The sequence below is a fragment of the Euleptes europaea genome, chromosome 18 (genome assembly GCF_029931775.1).
Source record: "Euleptes europaea isolate rEulEur1 chromosome 18, rEulEur1.hap1, whole genome shotgun sequence".
In the NCBI taxonomy this organism is placed as follows: domain Eukaryota; kingdom Metazoa; phylum Chordata; class Lepidosauria; order Squamata; family Sphaerodactylidae; genus Euleptes; species Euleptes europaea.
In genome coordinates, this window is record NC_079329.1 from 17899592 (window position 1) to 17915418 (window position 15827).

Here is a 15827-nt window from a genome sequence, read left to right on the forward strand (position 1 = left end):
TTTGTGATTTTATCTAAGATATCTACAGAAAGAAACTCAAGGAACATATTTAAATATGCTCCTATGAAGATGTATAGATCTCTCCTGGTCCAATCACTCTTCTTTGAATTCCACTTCCACTTGAAGCTTTTTCAATATTATTCCAGAATTGGTGCATGGGCATCTCTTTGTGGCTTTCAGTTTTAACGTTAGTATTATCAAACATTGTCAAAGAGAAATCCAGGTACGACCATTCCTAGGTATGCACCTTCCAACTGCCATCGATGAAGCCATCAGAGAATAGGCAGGAAACATCCCAGTCTTCATTGTGGCTGAACCCAACTGCTGAGGGAGCACAGGAACTGCCAGGCACCCATCCAGCATTCTGTAACAAGCTCCAGTTAAGAGCCCCTTCATTCAGTTTCCAAGTTTAATTGTAAAAATTATGAAAGGGTGAGGAGACAGACAGCTGGCACCCCTCTCTTGTGCTTGGATCTGATTCCATTCACCGAATCTCATAGTTGCTGTTGAATGCTAGTCTTTATATGTTACAAACCTGAAATTGTATTAAGTAAATACATTAAAAAACAAGAATGTTCGACGTATTCTTTCTCCCAGCAGCTCAAAGTAGCATGCACTCTTGTTGTTCTCTACTGTCCCGTTTGACACTCATGACAACCCAGGAAAGTTAGGCTTTTTGGTCCAAGTGATCTGGTGAGCTTAATTCATTCACATCAATTTGAAGTCAGGTCTCCTCAGTCTAAATTCTAGACATGACATGGTGCAGGTTTCTCCTGGGTCTCCTATTACGTTAATCTTCCTGATGCATAGGGTTGCCAACCTCCAGGTACTAGCTTGAATACATGAGCTAGTGAATCGATGGAAACAAAAGAGCATGGACAAGTCCTTTCCGAAAATGGTAGGTTAAAAAATTCTATCTTGCAAAAAAAGGTAACCCAGCTATTTTTTTTTAAATTTTATTGGTTTTTATAATAGAAATTTTCCATAGTAACTAAGAACATATAAACATTACAGAAAAAGAGAAAAGATAAAGGAAATTTCTTTGACTTCCCCATCACCTCTGTCCGCCTCTTAATAAAGTATTTTATCCCAACGTGATATAGTCTGATCTCGATTATTCTTAACTTCATTTAAGTTTCATGTAAATTTCATATAACATACTCTATTGATATAAATGATTATAATTCTTAATATTAATAATGTCATTTAGATCAGATTAAAAGGTATTCTTGCATTTTTCCCAGTTTTAATTCATATTCACAATATTTCATCCAAGCCTCCCATTCCCCCATAAATCGAACATTGTCTTTTTGATTTATAGTAGCTGTAAGTTTTGCCATTTCCACCAGGTCAAACATTTTCATAATCCAGTCTTTTTTCCCAGGAGTATCTGCCGCTTCAGCATAGAGTTGAAAATTGGGTAATGCTAAACCTCCTCTAACTTTAAGATCCACCAAATATTTATAAGCAATCCTCGGTTTTTTCCCTTGCCAGATGTAATTTAATATGTCTTTTCTCCAGGTATCAAAGTATTTGACATGTGATATTATAGGTAAATTTTGGAATAAGAAAAGTATCCTTGGTAAAATGTTCATTTGGACTGTTGATATACGTCCCAATAATGATAACTTTTTATTTGACCAAATGATCGTATCAATTTTTATTTTACTCCATAGTTTAAGATAGTTGTTGTTTATCAGTTCTTTATTCTTCACAGAGATCCAGATACCCAAGTATTTGACTTTGTTAACTTTCTCCCAACCTGTATATGAAGTAAATTCCTGCTGCTGTGTTTCTGGTAGATTCTTAAATATTGTCTTCGTCTTTTCTTGATTGACTTTAAATCCCGATATTCTTCCAAAGTCATCCAGAGTCTCCAATAGTATCTTCATTGATTGTGTTGGGTTTTCTAAAATTAACAAGAGGTCATCCGCGAATGCTCTCAATTTAAATTCATGTTTTTTAATTTTTAATCCGCGAATGTCCTCCATGTTCCTCAGTTTACAACATAGTGATTCCAACACCAACAAAAACAATAACGGAGATAGAGGGCTATTTTTTTCTTTAGGTCAAACTTAGTTGTTAATGTCCCTGATTTTCAACTCAGTTATGTTGATTACAAAGAAGCATATTTTCTTCTCTTTTTCTGATGCAAGTGATGTCTCACACAGCACACTCCTCTGGAGGGATGATCTTGGAGGTGTCATTATCTCTAATTATTAGGATTCACTTTCCGTAATGTCAGCTGTCACATGCGTGTTTTGAGGCTCAATGAATTCTCACTATCAACCTGAAAAGATGAACGCTTAAATAAAATTCTCCTCTGCCTTTCAAAGCTTGGATTATGGACAGCTAATACCGTCAAGTGGCAGACAAAAGAGAGAAACATATTATGCAACGATTTGCTCTCAGATGGCAGGCAGATTTCTGTTCCTAGTGCTCTTTCTCTGGCTACAGCTACCAGGAGCTCTGGGCAAGGTCCCCTCTTTGTGCACCATGACTGATCCCTTCCAGCTCCCACATGAGTATTCTCAGAGAGGTGATGTAATCATTGGAGACATCGTGGCTCAGTATGGATGTGTTTTTGATAAAACTGCTTACACTGAAAATCCTAGGGCTATGGTGCTTGATGGACTTTTGTAAGGAAATCACTTTGTTTTCAATATGTCTTTCAGATTGTGCTTTACCCAGAAACATAGCCTTGTTGCTGATTACAGACAGGACCTAAGACCATAAGAAATAGTCACAGTCAAGTTGCACACAGCAGTAGATGCAGGAAGAGATACTGGAGCAGAAGACATCAGCTTGCTGCTCTCTTCAGCAACCCAGGACAAAGTTTTCACTTCCAGGAGTGAATGGGCTCTGGATTTTATGTACCCTTCCTAAAGAAGGCTGGGCACAATCCAGGTACAGTTAAGCACAGGATGCTCAATCTGCCACAGAAATAAGTAGGTCAAAAATAGCTTAACACTTCTATTGTAATCAGTGGGATTTATATATGCTGGCCTTGACTGTATCATGCCCGTGAGTCTCATCTTAAAACTGGCAGAGCCAGTTAGACTCATCCTGTCTGTTGAAAAAAGGAAAGAAAGAATTTGTACAAAATGCTAAACTAACGTTTTTTATACTGCATCAGAATTAATGACTGTACTCCATCCTTTGCTCAGATGCAGGGCTTCTCTGTTAAGGATCCAACATGAAGCTGCTTTTTGTCCTCAGCTGGTTCTGTTCATTCTATGCAGCTGGTGGATGTGTTTGTTCTTGTGTTCTTCTTTGCTTCCCATGGTGGATGGGGGATGTTTAAGCATTTTCTTGTATTATTCCTATGCTTTGCCATCATATTTTCCTTTTGAGCCTCTTTGGAGAAACACAGGATAAAAATATTTCAATACTTAAGATTTGAGAGCCAATGTGGTATAGTGTTTAAGAGTGGTGGACTCTAATGTGCAGAACCAGGTTTGATTCCCCACTCCACCACATAAAGCCTGATGAGTGACCTTGGGCTAGTCACAGTTCTCTCAGAACTCTCTCAGCCTCACCTACGTCATAAGGTGTCTGTTGTGGGGAAGGGAAGGTGAACGTAAGCCACTTTGAGACTCCTTAATGTTAAGAAAAGTGGGGTATAAAAACCAACTCTTTCTTCTTCATTTCTGATTTTCATATTTTTATATGGAGTTGAAGATATGTACAACAAAATACAACTAAAACTTCAACGGATGATTTCTTAAATGCTGAATATCCTGATTGTTTAAAATTTCTCTCTTTAAAAGAAGCAGAAGAAAGAACAAGGAGAAAAAAACTCAATGCCCAATAACTAGATATAATTAAAAACATGAGGAAAAAAAAGGAATACATAGAGACAAAAATGTAACAACAGTAGTGGCAGATTTGCACATACGTTTCTCTAAAAATATTAAATGTTGATAGAGTTCTAAGGTCCTCAGTCCACTGATTTACCAGAGGTGGACATTTATGTTTCCAATGTTGTAATATGAGTCTTTTAGCTGTAGTAATGGCATGGAGGTTCCGTTTTCATTGACCATCAGTTAGTTTTCATTGACCATTGTTTAGTTTTCATTGACCATCAGTTAGTCAGATCTAGTAGCTTAAAAGTACAAAAGCATCCTCAAAAATAAGTGAACATTCTGATACAAAATTGAGACGAGTAACACTTCAAAAGGTGACTCCTGAAATGCTAACTTTTTAATTATATAAACCTGTCTTTAGTGTATCACTGAAGAACTACCAGCATGTCCTGTCATTTGTATTTGCTGTGAAGGAGATTAATGAAAACTCCAAGATCTTACCCAATATCAGCCTGGGGTTCCAGATCTTTGACGGCTATTTCAATGCAAGGATGACTCATCAGAACACCCTGAAGCTTCTGTCTTCCTGGGAAAGAATTGTCCCCAGCTTCAACTGCAACAAGACAAAACGTCTGATCGCTGTGGTCGGGGGACTTAACTCTGAAATGGCCCTTCACATAATTACCCTTTTAAACATCTACAAGATCCCACAGGTAAAACAAGCTTTTACATCAGTACTGTCCTGATATTGTTATCCTAAGTAGGCAGTCTCCACTTTGGTTCAGGGAATTAGCTGGAGACAGAGCGCAAGAGAGGGTAACTGGGATTGATAACCTATGCATACCAGGATGGTCCTGGGTGAAAACTCTGAGCAGGTAGTTGTACTGTTGAAATGGGTTTTAATAAAGAATTAAGAAGTAAAAACAAAAAGTGTATCTCAAGCAATGAACATGCACACCCAAAGCATACATGTGCTCACTAAGAGAAAAGGGAGGGCGTTGGAAAGGTTTTCAGGGATAGGTGATAGTTACCAGTCTTGAAGGGACATCCAGGGAAAGCAGCACTGAAGAGGAAAATGACCAGCATTTCCAGGAGCAAAGGAAAGAGCCCCCACACAAGTGGGGGGGGGGGTGCGCAAGGTTCCAGAATACACACACACTTAAAAATGGCCAAAGGACCGATATTTATGCCCCAAAATGGGTCCTGAGGCGGTATGTGGTAAACTGGTAGGAAAGCCAGAGACAAAGAATTGATTGCCTTTCAAGGGCTCCAACAAAAAGATAAGAGAGGTTTAATGAGTTGTCAAGACCCAAATTGAATGCCTGAACTATTCTCTTGAATACTGATTGATTACTGGGATAGGTGCAGATATGGTAAGTATTTGCCTGCTCAGAATGCTGATTAAATCACCTCAGGGTGACACAATGGAGATTAGCTAGCCCCACTGTCCAGCCAGGCAGATCTTAGGGACAGAGGAAACATTCAGTGGCCAACCACCTTCCTGCCCAGGCTTGACACACAAGATGGACCCCAAAATTCTCTGATGGAGAGCAGTGTTGTGCTCTTATGCCAGTCTTTGGCCCCTGTGCCACCATGGCACCCCTTAGCGGGAGAAGAGGTCAGATTGCTTACATATCCACTTCATGAAATGATGTGCAATTTCCCCTTAATATTGCTGAAACGGTTGCTCTTACCATATAATTGAATGTAGGGCAAGTGATGTGAAGAGGGGGGAAAATGAGGATGATCTTCCAAACTTCCCCTCCAGTCTTGCCAACTCCAGTTTAGGAAACTCCTGGAGATTTGGGGGTAGAGCCTGGGGGGCAGGGTTTGGTGAGGGGAGGGACCTCAGAGGGATATAATGCCATGAAGTCTACCCCCCAAAGCAGCCACTTTCTCCAATGGAATTGATCTCTCCCATGTGGAGGTGTATTGTAATTCCTGGACATCTCTGGATCGCACCAGTTTGTTTGTTTGTTTGTGTGTTTGTTGATTAATTTATTAATCCACATTTCCCTGTGGTTCAAGACAGCTTACAATAATAGTTACAAACATTTCCAGTTTAAAGTTTAAAAAAATAAAATAGCAAACCTAATGGGTTTCCTTAATAATAACAACGCAACCATAATATTAACAATAACTACAACAATAATGATGATTTACTGTTGTCAGCAAACCAACTTCAGATTCTGTTTGGATCAATTGTAGCTAACCATAGACAATGGCCTGCATAACTACAGTCACATTAAACCATGATTTTATGTAATGTCAGAACTGAGCCTCAAATGTTCTTTTTTCTTTTCAAACTGAGCATCTCAATAAAGTATGTGGAGCTTGCCCAGCACTGGGAATAGCATTGCCACTAGGTATCTCACATATGGCAATGTACTCTGCTTCCACTCTGAGGACATTCTGTTATGCAGCAAGGTTTTTCCTCTGGGTCAGATTTAGTCATACGTATCCCTGATGTTCAACTGAGTTATGCTGATTACAAAGGAACTTGTTTTCTTCTTCGTCTTCTTCTCACTTTTTTTTTTTTTTTTAATGCAAGTGATGTCTCACACAGCATACTCCTCGGGAGGGATGATCTTGGAGTTGTAATTATCTCTAATTATTAGGATTCACCCTCCTTATTGCCAGTTGTCACATGCATGTTTGGAGTCCCAATGAATTCTCACTATAATCTGAAAAGTTGATTGTTTGTATAAAAATTTCCTCTCCCCTTCAAAGTCGGGATTATGGTCAGGGAATATCATCAGAGAGAAGCACATTCTGCAATAAGATTTGTTGCCAGATGGCACACATATTTAGGTTCCTACTGTTCTTTATGTGGCTACAGTTACCTGGAGCTGGGGGCAAGGGGCTCACCATGTGCACCATGACTGATCCCTTCCAGCTCCCACATGAGTATTCTCAGAGAGGTGACGTAATCATTGGAGACATTGTGACTCAGTATGGATGCGTTTTTGATAAAGCCACTTACACTGAAAACCCTAGAACTGTGGTGTTTGATGGACTTCTGTAAGGGAACCCCTTTATTTTCCTTATTAGGCTAGATGTCTTTCAGATAGTGTTTAAGTGAGACTGGCCAGGTTGTGCTTTGCCTGGAAACATAGCCTCGTTGGGGATTACAGACAGGACCTAAGAGCATAAGAAATAGTCACAGTCAAGTGGCACACAGCAGAAGATGCAGGAGGAGATGTTGGAGCAGAAGACATCAGCTTGCTGGTCTCTTCAGCAACCCAGTATATTTTCAGTGCCAGGTGTGACTGGGCTCTGAGTTTTATGTACCCCTCCCTAAAAAGTCTGGGCACAATCCAGGTACAGTGAAGCACAGGATGCTCAATATTCCACTGAAATAAGTGGGTCAAAAATAACATTTCTATTGAAATCAGTGGGATTTATGTATGCTGGTCTTGACTGTATCATGCCCATGAGTCACATATTAAAACCGGCAGAGCCAGTTAGACTCATCCTGTCTGTTGAAAAAAGGAAAGAAACAATTTGCACTCAATGCTTGACTAACAAGCTAACAATGTTTGTACAGTGTCAGAATTACTTATTGCACTCCTTCATTCAGCTCTCACTCTCTGTGCCCTCCATCAGAGAGACACATTCATCCTCTGCTCAGATGCAGGACTTCTCTGTTAAGGCCCCAACTTGAAGCTGCTGACTTTAGTCCTTAGCTGGTTCTGTTCATTCGATGTAGCTGGTGGCTGTGTTTCTCGTTGGAGGGTGGGGTATGAGTTTAAAGAGTTTTGTTGTTTTATTCCTATGCTTTGCCATCATATTTTCCTTTGGAACTTCTTCAGAGAAACACAGGATACAAACAATATTTTAATATATAAGATATCTATGTTTCTGATCTCCATATTTCTATATGGAATTGAAGATATATACAACTAAAAATACACCTAGGACTTCAATAGATTATTCTTGAAACCCTGAATATCTTTCCCCCCCCATAATATTAAACCACCTACAGCGTTTCACCGAAGAGCTACCAGCATGTCATTTCATTTGTGTTTGCTGTGAAGGAGATTAATGAAAACTCCAAGATCTTACCCAACATCAGCCTGGGGTTCCAGATCTTTGATGGCTATTTGAATGTGAGGATGACCCATCAAAACACCCTGAAACTTCTATCTTCTTGGGAAAGAATTGTCCCCAACTACAACTGTAACAAGACAAAACATCTGATAGCTGTGGTTGGGGGACTTAACTCTGAAATGGCCCTTCACATAATTACTATTTTAAGCATCTACAAGATCCCACAGGTAAAACACGCTTTTATATCTGAACTATATCCTACTATATCTTCAGGACTATCATTTTCTACAAGAGAGAAAGAGAGAGATACATACTTCATATACAAGAGAGTGAGGTGGTGGAATCTTTAGGTAGAATTCTTAGCTGTACCACTTCACACTATGAGAGAAGAGGAAATAAAATATTTAACGCTCCTCAAGGGAAAAAATCCCTGTAAATTAAAAGTAGCCCATCAGGGATAAAGCTTTGATCTTAGCCTTTTGCCTGGTGTGCTGGTTTTCCACTTACAGGGAAGTATTAATCTGAGGGAATTTTGAAAAAATGTAATCTCCTTCCCTGTAGTCTGAAGTGCTACGGTCCATTTTACTGCTTCAGTAATGTGCTGTCTCAGTATCTCCTCATCCTGCTTCAATTCTTTTCCATGTCAGAGGGAGCAGGAATTTAGGTCATAGACAAAAAAAGATGAGCTTTCCTACTCATCCTGGAACCGAGGCTGAGGACAGATGCATCTCCCTCAATTAACACCTCCATCATACATAAATATATTAGGGTGGGTTAGTTGGAAGGTTGTGATATTTCATTTCTGAGAGCAATAACAAACCTGGCATGTAAATAATATTGTAAATGTCCCAGTCTTTTGACGAAGATGCCCTGCTCAACAAAGGGGACAAGAGCCATGCCCATGTCTTTCCCCCTAACTGCTTGATACATATTTGTGACTAATCAGGATGGTTCATGCCAATCAAAGAGTAACTAAAAATAATAAAAAAGGACAGTGTGTTTCATTTGCCCAGGTAATGGGAATAAAAACATACAAGCTTGGCTCAGTGGAAGAGCTTCTTTTTGGCATACAGAAGGTCCCCGGTTCAATCCCCAGCATATTTACATGGATCAGGCAGTAAGTGATGTGAAAGTCCTCTGCCTGAGACCCTGCAGAGCAGCAGCCATAGTAGACAACACTGACCTTGAGGGACCAGTGCTCTGAGTCAGTATAAGGCAGCTTCATGTATTTGATAACATTCCTAATCTTATAGACGTTTCATGCCATCAGAGGTATAAGTTATGCATATTTCCCACTAAAGTTTTCTACATTCTCAGTATTTAAATACACTTGCTTACGATACAATCTTAAACAGTGTTAAAAAGGTAAAGGTCCCCTGTGCAAGCACCGGGTCATTCCTGACCCATGGGGTGAGGTCACATCCCGACTTTTCCAAGGCAGACTTTTTGTTTGCGGGGTGGTTTGCCAGTGCCTTCCCCAGTCATCTTCCCTTTACCGCCAGAAATACTGGGTAACTATTACACCTTTATAAATTCATTGAAATCAACCGTCTTAGAAAGTTGTGACTCAATTTAGTAATTTTTTTTTTTTTTGAGATTTAACCCTGGATTTTATCTCAAACTGTAACTGGGATGACACATTGTAATTCAGCACAAGTGCCACCACTCATCATGAGCATTCATTTGTTTTTATTCAGATTGCCTACTGTGTTTTTGCTCCAGTGAGGGATGTTAAAACTCAGCTCCCTTCCTTCTATCGCATGGTGTCTAATGAAGAAATTCAGTATAATGGCATCGTCCGGCTCCTTTTGCATTTCCAATGGACGTGGGTTGGGATCATGGCAACGGATGATGAACAAGGAGACAAATTTGTCCAGACCTTGACTCCTATGCTTTTCCTGTATGGAATCTGTGCAGCCCACATTGAAAAGACACCAGCAATATATCAGGTATCACACATGTTTGGATCATTGGTATCGATTCTACCTGTTGCCTTTTCCCTTGCCAGTTCCGGTGTCAGACTATTTGTTGTAAATGCGGACCTTCAGACCATAAACGCTTTGAAATGGTTGATATATTTTAATGAAATATTAGGAGGTATGACCAACACTTTCATGGGAATTGTATGGATTATGACAGCCCACTGGGATTTCTCATCACAGACGGAGCTCAGGGAATTTGACATGAACATCTTCCATGGTGCCTTGTCCTTTACAATTCACTCAAATGAGGTATTGCATTTTACAAAGTTCCTTCAGAGTATACAGCCTGACTTACAACAAGAAGATGGTTTTCTCAGGGTCTTCTGGGAACAGGCATTCAACTGTACATTGTCTGATTCTGATGAAAAGAAAGAAAGGAATAATGCTTGCACAGGAGAAGAGAGGCTGGATAGCCTACCTGGAGTTGTTTTTGAAATGACCATGACTGGCCAGAGCTATAGCATCTACAATGCAGTCTATGCCGTAGCACATGCTTTACAGAGGATGTATACATCAAGATTGAAACTGAGAGTAATGGGGGACAAATGTAAATGGGATTCTTCAAATCTACAACCATGGAAGGTAATGTTTCATGACTTTCAGAGCAGACGCCTTGTCTAAGATTGTAGTCTAATATGTGAAGGTATCTGATGCAGGGAGTGCAGCATCGCCTCCAGATTTCCACACAGCATTTCCACATGATTAAAATCTGTAGTCTCCCTCATGTCTTAACTTCCCTTCCTTTCATATTGCATGGCTCAAGATCTCTGGTCAAAGGAGCTTTGTTAATAAGATTTGGTAGGTACCACTGAAGCCCCAAATCATTATGTTCCCCATAATATTCTTTCCTATGGACCAGTTAGGCAAGTTTGGACTAGTGTTCAGTTTCTTCACTGTCAACCTTAAAATTGTGTAATTCCTCAGTAATCATTTTTAATGAAGTCTCCTTGATGTTATAGATCTAAATGTTCCTTTTGGCAACTAAGTCTCTTGTTTAGCCATATTTATTATATGGCTTTCCCCCCTTTAACCAAATATATGAAACAACGGGAATCCTTTGATTTGTGAACATTAGTGTGATGTATATTTTTAACGGATCATTTTGTTAACATCTGTGTTTTCCACCTAGCTTCACCGTTTCCTGAGAAGCATCTCATTCAACAACAGTGCTGGAGACCTGGTCTTTTTTAATGAGGATGGTGAAATAGCAGCCGGATTTGATATTATAAACTGGGTTATTTTGCCAAACAAATCCTTCGTAAGAGTGAAAGTTGGAAGGATGGACCCAAAGGAGTCGCCTGGCAGAGAGTTCACCATTAATGAAGAGGCCATCATATGGCATAATATGGTTAATCAGGTGGGATACAAATCATGTATCTAATTCTGAACTTGGCTTCTGGTATGAATAAAAAATATGAGGCCATGTACAGATAGAGCAGATGTTTCTGAAAACGAAAAATGGTGTGTGTGTGTGTGTGTGTGTGTGTTAACAAATATCCAAACTGTAGAAGCAAAGTATGTATCTATGCAGACATTGCAACATTAAAAAGAACTCATCAGATTATGCTGTGAGATCTTAGCTGCTATTTAGGGTTACTTAGCAACAACAAAAAATATTGTTGAGGATTAGTGTCTGCTGGAGGGAGGAAGAATATGAGAAAGCTTGGCATTTAAGCTGTGTTTGAATGGTGTTTATAGCTTATTCATGCATTTGGACGAGTTTTTATGTTATTTACTTATGACATATTCTTCTGTGGGTCTATATCTAATGTTCATGTTATGTTATGATCTAAGGTTACAACATAAAATTTGATTTGATTCGATAAAGTTTGCTGGGGGGAAAGGAGAAAGAAGGCTGTGGGGACTTCTGAAGGAGGAAAGGCTAAAAGTGAAAATAGTTTGGGGGAAGAGGAAGAGGGAAATGTGACCCCTCATATGTTTTTGCATGTCCTCTGGTTATAATAATAATATCTGGGATCATGTTCCAATAGCCTCAGTAGTCCTTCTCCTATTGCATGAATTCCATTAAACATCAGTGAGCTTCTCAGTCATTTTACTCACATATGAAAGACTGTGAAATTCACTGTCATTAATTTGCAAAATATTTTCTCATCTTTGAATGCATGACTTCTAAATCAATTTTAACGACCAGTTTTCTGCCCTCAATTGAATTTCTGAAATCAACAGGCTTTTAAGAGAAAATAGTCAATAAACTAGGAACATATTACATTTTCCTTCTATTTTTTGGGGTAGGTCCCTCCCCTTTCTGTGTGTAATGACAACTGTCAACCTGGTTATAGCAGGAAGAAGAAGGAGGGGGCACCATTTTGTTGCTACAGTTGTGCTCCGTGTCCAGAGGAGAAGATTTCAGATCAGAAAGGTAGGAAACATTACGTGAAATGTTAAAATACGATCCAAAAGACCCACATCCAATATTTCTCCACCTCATTGGATTGGATCTAAACTTGTAGTTGGGAGTTTTTTTTAATCTTTTCTTTAATGCTTGTAATGCATTCCAAAAGTGACTGTTTCATTACTGGGGGTTCCTCTTTTGAGGCAAAGGAACCCATTTTAACATTAAAGTCTATGAGAACATTTATAGGAAAGCTTCCAAACAGCTACATAGATAGCACTGCAGCTGCGTTGCTTGAAAAAGAGTAGCAAAAGGAAGAGGAAGACTGACAAAGCATGGAATTTGGTGGCCAAAAGAAGGGCAACGCATCGAAGCAGGGAGGCAGTAGCAAGAAGACCTTGAAGTAGATTTGATTTGGAGTGCTACAGCCAAGCAGGGGAGTGTAGAAAGGGAAGGGAAATTGGCATAGCCAATTGGAACAGTCATTGGAAGAAGAGCAAAAGGCAGAGTCCTATACCACATCCTTCAAATTTAGAATACCTCAAAAGATAAATGATCCAGTAAGAGTATATATATGTATGGTTCATGTGTGTATGCACGTATATTTCTACAGACAGAATACTACTTTGTGGAGCGATGTAATGACCCAGAATTTATTGACACCAAGCTTGACAATGTTAAACTAGCATAGGAACTCAGTAACTTGATGCTGCTGTCTCCCTTGGAACTTTTTTGTATGGGGGGGGGGATTGAATATAGCAGCATTTCTTCTTTAGTTCTGAACATCTCCAATAGATCAGTTTCATAATTATGGAATATAACAACTTTTCTAAGAAAGGAACGTCATATATTAGAAAGGGATCCATACCCTTAACCTGTTGTTGAGACAGTGTTATAATGAAAAGCAAAAAGAAAATGATGGCATGATTAAGAACTTGAACCTAGATTGTTTTCTCTTTTGCAGACATGGATGACTGTTTTAAATGTCCACAAGACCAATATCCAAACAAGAACCAAGATCAATGCTTTCCCAAGGACTTAAACTTCCTCTCTTTCACAGAGTCTTTGGGAATTATATTAGCTTCCTTGGCTCTCTTCTTTTCTTTGATCACAGCTTTGGTGCTAGGAATTTTCATCAAGAACCAAAACACCCCAATCGTCAAAGCCAATAATCGGGACCTCACCTATTCTCTCCTCGTCTCCCTGTTGCTCTGTTTCCTTTGCTCCTTGCTCTTTGTTGGCCAGCCTCAGACAGTGACCTGCTACTTACGGCAAACTGCTTTCGGCATCATCTTCTCAGTGGCTGTTTCGTGTATGTTGGCCAAAACTATCACTGTGGTTGTGGCTTTTGCAGCTACCAAACCAGGCACCAAGATGAGGAAATGGGTGGGGAAAAGAATGGCAAGCTCCATTCTCATCTGTTGCTCCCTCATTCAAGCCAGTATTTGTACGGTATGGCTCTGTACTGCTCCTCCATTCCCACATGTTGACCCGGACTCTCTGGCTGAAGAAATCATAGTGGAATGCAATGAAGGGTCGGTCACAATGTTTTATTTGGTGCTGGGGTATCTGGGATTCCTGGCTATTGTCAGCTTTACTGTAGCTTTCCTAGCCAGGAAGTTGCCTGACACTTTCAATGAAGCCAAATTTATCACTTTCAGCATGTTGGTGTTTTGCGGTGTTTGGCTGTCCTTTGTTCCATCTTATCTCAGCACCAAGGGGAAACATATGGTAGCCGTGGAGATCTTCTCTATCTTGGCCTCTAGCGCTGGGCTGCTGGCTTGTATCTTCTTCCCTAAATGTTACATAATTATCCTGAGGCCTGCACTGAATATTAGACAACAGCTAATAAGGAAATAAGAACAGAAGTGCAATCTCATCTGTGATTTTATCTAAGACATATACGTACAGGAACTCAAGGAACATATTTACATATTCCCCTGTGGGAGGGGTAGATCTCTCCTGGTCCATTCACTCTTCCATTTAAAGCCTTTTCAATATTATTCTACAATTGGTTCATGGGCAGATCTTTGTAGCTTTCATTTTTATCATTCGTTATCTTCAAACATTGTCAACAAGAAATCTAGGAGTGGCCATTCCTAGGTATGCACCTTCCAACTGCCATCCATGACGCCATCAGAGGAAAGGCAGGAAACATCCCTGTCTTCATTGTGCCTGAACCCATCTGCGCAGGGAGAGCAGGAACTGTCAGGCACCCATCCACCATTTTGTAACAAGCCCCAGTTAGAGCTCCTCCTTCCATTGGTTCTTGTAGGTTATCCGGGCTGTGTAACCATGGTCTTGGAATTTTCTTTCGTGACGTTTCGCCAGCAGCTGTCTCATAGTTGCTTTTGTATGCTAGCCTTTATGTGTTACAAACCTTAAATTGTAATTAAATAAGTAAGAAGAAGACAAGAATTGGTTTTTATACCCCAATTTCCGCTATCTTTTTAAGGAGACTCAAACCGACTTACAATCACCTTCCCTTCCTCTCCCCACAACAGAAACCTTGTGAGGTAGGTGAGGCTGAGAGAGTTCGGGGAGAACTGTGACTAGCCCAAGGTCACCCAGCAGGCTTCCCATGTAGGAGTCGGGAAACCAATCTGGTTCTTCAGATTAGAGCCCACCACTCTTAACCACCACACCACAATAAGCAAGAATGTTCGACATATTCTTTCTCTCAGCAGCTCCAAGTAGCATACACTATTGTTGTTTCCAACTCTCCTGTTTGACCCTCATGACAACTCAGGAAAGTTAGGTTGAGGGATGACGATTGGTCCAAGTTATCTGGTGAGCTGCATTGTTGCACAGCAATTTGAAGTCACGTCTCCTCAGTCTAAATTCTACACATGGTGCAGGTTTCTCCTGGGTTCCCTTATTACTTTACTCTTCCTGATGCAGAATTGGGCCACATCCAGATTTCATTGGTTTTATTTGTGCCATTGCAGGAATTTGTAACTTGTTTTTCCTTTGTAGATGAGAGCATTCAGTTGTAAATGTTGTTATACTACCGTGATAGCTCACGGGGCAGACTGGGAGCAAATGGGGATGAGTTGCCCTGTGGTACCCGAAGCCAGTGATGTGGGGCCTTGCCAGTGGTTCTGGTCATGGGTTCACTCCCACTCTCTTCCTGGCTAAACCCAGGCTCAGAGCGGCTCACTTCCACTAAAAACACAAAAAAAGTCAATGGATGAATCACGGAAGAAATGGGAATGCTATTGTGAATATGTCATATGGAAAGAATGGATTAATAATTGATAAACAGAGTTAATGTAGAAATTGTTACTGAATGTATTAAGCAACTTGTAAAACTTTGAAATAATTTACAAGATTTATGAGATGTAAGGTGAAACTTATTACCCGAAGGACTATAGTCTGGGTGATTGTAACTGTATATATGTTTAATTTCTTTTTCTTTCTTTTTTTGTTTAAAATACTAATAAATTATCTTTAAAAAAAACCCACAATATATTAGAAATGAATACAATAAGTCCATTGTCCAATTTAAAACCGATATCCATTATTAAAATCAGGTTGGTGCTGGTTTATCAGAGCCCAGGTCCAGGGAGAGCCTGGGAAACAAACGGAGTCCCCACTGAATAGGGTTGCTGGTGCCTCTTCTCCTCCGGCGGGAGG

General features: G+C 39.9%; 1 protein-coding gene across 1 annotated transcript; it reads left to right on the forward strand.

Moving 5' to 3' along the window:
* Positions 1–2496: 2496 nt before the first annotated feature.
* LOC130490596 (vomeronasal type-2 receptor 26-like) lies at positions 2497–14051 on the forward strand. Its single transcript, XM_056864415.1, has 7 exons — positions 2497–2639; positions 4228–4519; positions 6646–6827; positions 7792–8083; positions 10968–11195; positions 12092–12218; positions 13156–14051. The coding sequence occupies exons 1-7, from the start codon at positions 2497–2499 to the stop codon at positions 14049–14051; spliced, it is 2160 nt and encodes a 719-aa protein (XP_056720393.1).
* Positions 14052–15827: the final 1776 nt, after the last annotated feature.